Source organism: Ruditapes philippinarum, unplaced genomic scaffold (assembly GCF_026571515.1).
Source record: "Ruditapes philippinarum isolate M1 unplaced genomic scaffold, ASM2657151v2 ctg22404_1_1_1_1, whole genome shotgun sequence".
In the NCBI taxonomy this organism is placed as follows: Eukaryota; Metazoa; Mollusca; class Bivalvia; order Venerida; family Veneridae; genus Ruditapes; species Ruditapes philippinarum.
In genome coordinates this window covers 1,562-10,195 of record NW_026867023.1, presented here as the reverse complement: position 1 = coordinate 10,195, position 8,634 = coordinate 1,562, and the positions used below count along the sequence as shown (strand labels likewise).

At 36.1% G+C, this 8,634-nt stretch overlaps 1 protein-coding gene across 1 annotated transcript; it reads left to right on the top strand.

The window, feature by feature from the left end:
• Window positions 1-576: 576 nt before the first annotated feature.
• On the top strand, window positions 577-7,107 carry LOC132734541 (cephalotocin receptor 2-like). The gene is made up of 2 exons (XM_060721299.1): window positions 577-1,585; window positions 3,289-7,107. Exons 1-2 carry the CDS (start codon window positions 577-579, stop codon window positions 3,573-3,575), a joined length of 1,296 nt encoding a protein of 431 aa, XP_060577282.1. The 3' UTR covers window positions 3,576-7,107.
• The last annotated feature ends 1,527 nt before the right edge of the window (window positions 7,108-8,634 follow it).

The following is an 8,634-nucleotide window of genomic DNA, read 5'->3' as shown; positions in this document are numbered from 1 at the left end:
TAAGGATAATTCAAATTAGAATTTTGTGCCTTCATGATCCGCTAAAGGCATACTTCCGTGATATTCATATTTATAATTTCTTAATTAAAAAAGGAATAGATAAAAATGGAAAGATGGGGAAATATTTAATACATAGTATGAACGCTATTATAAACACTTGTCTTGATTTTCATATATCTAGCTATGTTCTAATATGTTTAAGAAACATGCACTAGCTTATTTTAACATGCAAAATTTTATGTAAATTGAATGTGACTAAAAGATTTGTAATAAAATGTAAATTTTCTACAATTTAAACTGCAGTCAGAAGAGTTAATCTATATTCATGTTCAATGTCAGTGTAAAAAAATGAATGTGAAATTCTGTATCTAATGTATCTTACATTTGCAATTAAACTATCTTTTAAAGAATAAATATAAATGAATTCCACCAAATATGAAGTACAATGATGAATCGCCTTAGTATCTGTCACTAAGTATCTCGACATAAGTTTTGTCAAGTAATTTAAGACTCCTTAGAACATTATCTACGAAATCATTATTATTTATGTCAGAAGTTCTTGTATTTTTCAGAAATATGGATCTAGAAGAAATAGAGATTGTTGAAAATTTACAAAAGTTTGCCATGGAAACATCTACACAGGAGAAGGAGCATAACAACACTGAAAGTAAAAGTTACCAAAACAACCATTTATTTGTTGCTAAAATTGTTGTACAGACAGTTATTTTAACATTGGCTATATTTGGAAACACTTGTCTATTTATTGTACTGCGCAGGCGAAAGAGGAACTTCACAAGAATGCATGTTTTCATAACTCACTTGTGCTTTGCCGACATGTTAGTTGCTTTCTTCAACATTTTACCTCAGCTAATTTGGGAAATTGTCGGAGAGTGGAAAGCGGGTGATATGATGTGTCGATTTGTGAAGTTCATGCAAATATATGTAATGTACCTATCAACTTATGTTCTGGTTCTTACAGCGTTAGATAGACGACGAGCTATATGTTCACCCCTACTCAGTCACACATGGACATACAAGCTTGTTCACCTTTCTGTTGGAGCTGTTTATATCCTGTGTGCTTTTCTAAGTTTACCCCAAGCAATCATATTTAAATACCAGGAAACTCAGCCAGGATCCGGTCAAAAAAACTGCTGGGTCCATTTCAAACCTGAATGGACATTGCAAGTATACATAACAACTTTCACAGTGTTGGTATATGTATTACCGTTGATTATACTTATATATGCATATGGTTCTATATATTATACCATATTCATCAGACAAAAACAATCTAAGAGAGATTTTTCAAAAAAAGATAAAGTAAACTCGAAGGAAGATCCAGTAATAGGAAACAATCGAGCACCTATAAGAAGGTTCAATGTCTCATCACTGTCGAATTGTAAGTCCAGCAAAACCAGTAGACAATGCATGGTTCCTCGCAGTAATTCATTTGCAGGATTCACACGTGCTAAGATGAAAACTGTGAAATTGACATTAGTGATCATTATAGCATATATTGCTTGCTGGTCTCCGTTTTTTATATCACAACTTTGGTGGCTGTATGATGAATCTGCGCCATCAAGTCGTAAGTATATGATGCCTCATATAAGCGAACACAAGTTGTTTATTCTATATTTTTACATTCAATTCTTTTCTTAAGCGTGTTCATAAGAAAGCGCAGTATACAATTTTATTTTTTAATTGTATTTTTTACAAAAAGATGCTGGTGTTGCTGTTGGTAGTCTACCATTCAGATTATAGCTGTACGCCACATGGAATTTACCAGAACAATGAACTGGTAACGTCTGGCACATACGGGAGCAGTGCAAATGAAGGGATTCATGATCAATCACGAATGACCTGCACCGTACGGAAATCGAACCCGAGTCGCCCGATTCACAGTCCAAATGCTCTACCTACTGAGCTAACCGGGTGGTCCTTGGCAAAAAGGTCACGCTATCTAAATCTTAATACTTTACGCGGAATATTTGTTTACATAATGATGTTTTTGATTGGTCGGCTATATACACTGTATACCATGAAGCCATTAAGGATTGGTTTCTAATAATATAGAGTCATGCATTATGGCGTAGCTGGTTTATCACCAGGATAACATCACTTTCTACTGACCGTCAATAGCAACACAATGAAAACAAGGCAATTGGTAGTCATAAAATAATATCTTCAGCCACGTAAGAAACACATCTCCTTGAAGTAAAAAAATAAATAAAATGAAATATTAATTTAAAAAATAAAAGCATTAAACTAATTGCCTTTTTTTTCTCACGAATCACATTTAGAAGCTAACAAATTTTCAAGGTAATTGGTTATTCTTAATAATATATGAATAAGGAAAGCCTCACAAGGCGAGCTCTATATTACAGAATTTATTATATATTATTTTTGCTTATTGATTTATTTCTATTTCTTTATTTTTGTATTCGTGACATGTTTTAAAATGAACGATAAGAGACTGCAAAAATAAAATATCTAAATTGCAATTTCAAATGCATTCCCGTTTTCTTTCCTTAAACTATTTTGCAAATAACATGAAAAAACATGTAAAAAAACCTCCTAATTCGGAAACCTTTCTAATCCGGAAACCTTCCTAATCCGAACTTTTCTTCTGGTCCGGACGAGTTCGGATTAGACAGGTTCCACTGTACATGTATATATATATATATAAAAAGCTGTTATGTATTTATTAAACCCACCAGCTGCAAATATACAAGTCTGCACGGTCGAAGCATTCACTCAACACTTCTACTACACATTATTTTTCGTTTGAAAAAACGGCAAGTTCATGTTTTATATGATACATTGTATTTACGTTTTAGATAAGTTGCGGTTAAAAGATAATTATTTTGACCTGTAATTGGTCATAATTTGAATCAGTCAAATTTCACACTTTTCGAGCTCCCTATAATTAATTATGAAAAAAATTCATAAGTGAGCAGTTGTTTATAAAAATCGTGATAGCTAGACTAATTTACTTAAAACAGCGTTTTTTTCAAATATAGTCCATTTACATCTTCCGTTCATAATGCACGTACAGGTTGGAGTTCTTAAACGCTTTTAACATTTTAATGATTTGATTTACGTGATATCTAACAAAGTTTATGAAATTCGACCATTTTTCCCAAGTGTTCAATATTAGCATGTGCTTTATCCCATTCAAATTGATTAAATCATTTACAGACGTTTTTATAAAGCAAACGTTTAAATGACGTCATATACAACGTGGTATTGAATATTTAATATTTTTACATTCCTATGTTTTCGTTTTAGACAGTGCACTCGTAATCATGATTCTTCTAGCGAGTTTGAACAGTTGCTGCAACCCTTGGATATACATGGCATTCAGTGGCTCTATTTCTGTTCGTGTACTAACATCTTGTTTTCCTTGCTATGGTAACCGAAGCACGTATGATAACAGAACCACAAAGGACAGCCACGAAAATCAACGAATGCTGCCACGAGTACAATCAGTGCTTACAACCTTATCACCTACTCCATCAACATCGTCAAGATTAATTGTTCCAAATTTGATCACTGTTGAAAGCAGTTCTATCTAATTTCTACACTAATCACGTGGATGGTTATAGGTTTATCATAGTATTATGTATAAATCTATGTGCCAACTGTTTGCTTATTTTCATTCTGAATAAATTACTGGTAAAGCAAATGCGATACACTGGTAATGCATAGAAATATGAGACTTGTTTTAAAGCAAGGGCGTTCGTCTGATAAATTTGATCCCAATCACATGAACGTGCGTGATTCTTAAATTTTGTATGAAGCATACTTAAAGCCCCATGTTCAGAAAACAAACTTTAGGTATGTTACAAGTGTGACTTAAAGTATGTTATACTAAAAATTTGACTTTGTAAGAATTTAACATTTTAACATTAACTTACAAATGATTAAGTGTAAGCCAGTTATATATGTAGAAGAACGCTAAAGATATCGTCTACCGACAGCGTTTTTTAAAAAGTTTATCTGAATAAAAAATATTTACAAACGTGGTGTAGCGCCGATATATGTCCAAACGTCGAAAAATGTCCAAACGACGATAAATGTCCAAAAATTGACGATAAATGTCTCAATCGCCGATAAATGTCCAAAACTCCTTTAACGATAAATGTCCAAAAATTAACGAAAAATGTCGCAACAAATTAGGTGCTCATAAATGTCCAAATCGGTTAACGATAAATGTCTCAACTTTTCATATGTTAATTTGTTATTTATTGTATTGGATACTGTAACAGTCTATCCAACTAACCCGTGATTTTATCCTCTGGTTTACCCCCGACGTAAAATGTATCATACATTATTGTGCATGGCCAGTTGCAGATCCGGATGGGGCGGGTAGGGCATATGCCTTCTTAACTCACCGAAGCAGTGTTTGTGTTCTTCAATATTTTTGTGCCCCATATAGCGTTGCCATTGTCCGTCCGAGTGTCTAAGTATCCGTCTCGAACGTTTGTGAACGGTATAGGGGCGTGGACAGAGTTGCAAATTCCTTTACTGTCAAGTGGTCAAAAGTTAAGAAAAATATGCAACTCTATCTGGCAAACAAAGCAGTTAACCTGTATAAACCATGTGAGCTAATCAAGGGGTTAACTGCTTTGACAGTTAAAATCTGACCTACTGATTCAACAGCGAACAGTGCAGACCTTGACAGGATGACGCATTTGCTTGTCGGGGGATATGGTTCGACAATGGTCGTTGTAAGCATATATGTACGCAACACGTGTTAAATAGGTTTGATGACTTTTCTCTTTAGTGTTGCGAAGACGGTCCATCTCATGCTACATTGATATTAGACATTTGTATTTGATTATTACTCATTCGCGCGTATTATTACTCATGAACGCCACTGCGGGGCTACCGCCTTATAAATACAGAGTTTTGAAAGGCTACTTACATGTATCCCTCCAGTGTCGACCCAGATCAGTTTGCACGCAAATGCGTCACCAGATGAGGGTATGCGCTATTAAACACCAGTAATTGGTAGTTAAGGTTTTGTATGTCCCTACAGTGTGGCACTTTCAAGATCAACCTACATGGTTATACATGAATATATAATGTATATATAATCAATTAAATGTTCAACTAAATAAGGGGAAGTAACTGCTATATTACCATTTTACAGCTTCTGATTGGCTATAATTATGTCGTGAGCAAGATAATTATTTTGTGGGAACAAGATATTATCTCGTGGGAACAAGATAATTATTTCGTGGGAACAAGATAATATCTCTTTGGAACAAGATAATATCTTGTGGGAACAAGATAATTTCTCTTTTGAACAAGATAAATAAAGACACCCATGTGTCACATCTGTGCCACCGTAATAGACACTTGACGTAATAGTATGTTTTCTTGCTGTGCTGGTTGGATACAAACATGTACATTTAAAAATTACTTATATGTCAAATATTTACTTAACATAACTTATTATATAAATAACACATGGCTGTCATTTTGCATTATGCTAACTGGTTACTAAAGCATTATCGTTTTTATTAATACAGAGTTATGTAAGAGTTATGTACCCCAGGATTTTACGGGTGATTTGCTACTCAAACCTTCCTCGAGTAAGTCGAGGAAGACTTTCAAATATGAATAACAATTCTACACTTTAGTTCACCTTGACCAAGGCGTCCTCAATTCGTCCTTAAGGAAGCCTTTCCAGAGTTTGAGTGGAGGTTGAGTTCGAGTGACGACACTGAATATAGCTATAAGTGTAGAGTAGCGCAATGCAGATGTTAACAAGATATGTTTGTAAAACATGTATGCCCCCCTAAACACAGCCAATTTAATATTATAACATTAGATTTTTAAATGTGTATAAAAAATGCATAGTAAATTTGTTATGGAATACGTGTATATCATTGCCATGGGGCAGAACCAATATGACCCATGGGTCCATGAATTGAGTAAACCCTGTAGTTGTCAATGAGACAATGTTACACACAAAATATCTTCTAAAAACAAGCTTTTCATGGTGAGGTCACTGTGACCTTTACCGTTAACCTACTGACCCCAAAAGCAATAGGGGTCATCTACTAGTCATGACCAACCTCCACACCAAATATGAGGACCATCAGCCAAAGCATTGTCTAGTTATTGAGCGGAAATGGCATGGTCTACGGACCGACGGACCGACATGGGCAAAGCAATATACCTCCACTTCTTCGAAGGGGGGCATAATAACTTATTTTATTTGACTTTTTTATCGTTGGTACCGGTTACCCATATGACCAAAGTCCCCTGAAGATTGTTAGTATATTATTTTTCGAGGGATAGTGCATGATACAGAAGACGCCCCGTTCTAGAGGCGACCCTGGTTCTTTTTAGTGCCCGGTGTAAAGCACCAGTACAATGCACCTCGGTTTAACTTATTTTTTCCCTTTAAAAAGTAAGGGAGATAGACTATATCCAACAATCAACTTATTTTCAAATACATTTTTAAAACTTTTTTTAACAAACTCACAAGCATCCGGCTAGAGTCCCGGTGGTCGGTCGGTGATCCAGGAACGACCGGGGTACGTCCGTAACTTTGTCGGCAACGTCCAGGATGATCAAAGGCTCTGCCGGGGCTCTACCGGTGATTGTCGGCACTCTATCTGACCGAACCGGGGCTCTGCCGGGATCATCCGGGACTCTGCCGACATCATCCGGGGCTGTGCTAGCATGGATCTCAGCTTTTATGATCTCTTTGATCGAAGACTTAACAGCGTTTGAATATCGTGTTAGGTCATCCGTCGTCCACTTACTATCTACATTATTCGTTGTTTCAACTGGACTCTGCATGACTGGCCAGGAGTTCATCCTGGTTGTTATATTAAGTCTGGAAATTGGTATCGCCGTAGTACTACCGGGGTTATTGAGACTGCAACAATATTTTCATCCCGGATCGTCTGGGGTGGTCCTGGGCTTTGCCGGGGTGCTGGTGAGAACGCTACTTAAATCGGTACTTTTAATCCCTATGGAAACTGGCTGATGCAATACTGTTGATCATAGAATTAAGTTCAATTAACATATGAAAAGTTGAGACATTTATCGTTAACCGATTTGGACATTTATGACCACCTAATTTGTAGCGACATTTTTCGTTAATTTTTGACCGGTAGGAAGTTAGCAGTAGCAGTGAGCAGTAGCAGTAGCAGTAGCAAATTTATAAAACGTGAAGTTGGCAGTAGCAGTAGGACAGCAGTAGCAGTAGCAAAAATTATAAAACGTGAAGTTGGCAGTAGCAGAAGCTCAGCAGTAGCAAAATTATAAAACGTGAAGCTGGCAGTAGCAGTAGGACAGCAGTAGCAGTAGCAAAATTATAAAACGTGAAATTGGCAGTAGCAGTAGCTCAGCAGTAGCAGTAGCAAAATTATAAAACGTGAAGTTGGCAGTAGCAGTAGCTAAGCAGTAGCAGTAGCAAAATTATAAAACGTGAAATTGGCAGTAGCAGTAGCTCAGCAGTAGCAGTAGCAAAATAATAAAACGTGAAATTGGCAGTAGCAGTAGCTCAGCAGTAGCAGTAGCAAAATTATAAAACGTGAAATTGGCAGTAGCAGTAGCTCAGCAGTAGCAGTAGCAAAATTATAAAACGTGAAGTTGGCAGTAGCAGTAGCACAACAGTAGCAGTAACAAAATTATAAAACGTGAAGTTGGCAGTAGCAGTAGCACAGCAGTAGCAGTAGCAAAATTATAAAACGTGAAATTGGCAGTAGCAGTAGCTCAGCAGTAGCAGTAGCAAAATTATAAAACGTGAAGTTGGCAGTAGCAGTAGCTCAGCAGTAGCAGTAGCAAAATTATAAAACGTGAAGTTGACAGTAGCAGTAGCTCAGCAGTAGCAGTAGCAAAATTATAAAACGTGAAGTTGGCAGTAGCAGTAGCTCAGCAGTAGCAGTAGCAAAATTATAAAACGTGAAGTTGGCAGTAGCATTAGCACAGCAGTAGCAGTAGCAAAATTATAAAACGTGATTGGCAGTAGCAGTAGCTCAGCAGTAGCAGTAGCAAAAATATAAAACGTGAAGTTGGCAGTAGCAGTAGCTCAGCAGTAGCAGTAGCAAAATTATAAAACGTGAAATTGGCAGTAGCAGTAGCTCAGCAGTAGCAGTAGAAAAATTATAAAACGTGAAATTGGCAGTAGCAGTAGCTCAGCAGTAGCAGTAGCAAAATTATAAAACGTGAACTTGGCAGTAGCAGTAGGACAGCAGTAGCAGTAGCAAAATTATAAAACGTGAAATTGGCAGTAGCAGTAGCTCAGCAGTAGCAGTAGCAAAATTATAAAACGTGAAATTGGCAGTAGCAGTAGCAGTAGCAAAATTATAAAACGAGCATGGAGCATTGACATGAATAATACATTTTCAACAATTCATGTATTACAACTTCCACAATATGACTATTTTCAGTGTTAATTTTTAGTTAATAGAAATTTATTTTATTTTGTTATTCAACATCAATTGGTAAAAAATAACACTATTAATTGGGTTGAGTAAAGCAGTCAATCTAACTTATGGGGACATGTTACAGAAAGAAGGAAGACAATGTTATATATATTGTTTCATCATATATGTAATTGTATTTTAGAGAAATTTTAAATTTACAACCGATGATCGGTTGCCTTCG

Coding starts and splice junctions, on each gene's coding strand:
- LOC132734541 (XM_060721299.1), top strand. CDS start 577: ATGGATCTAGAAGAAATAGAGATTGTTGAAAATTTACAAAAGTTTGCC. Junction 1,586..3,288: donor TGAATCTGCGCCATCAAGTC/GTAAGTATATGA, acceptor TTTTCGTTTTAG/ACAGTGCACTCGTAATCATG.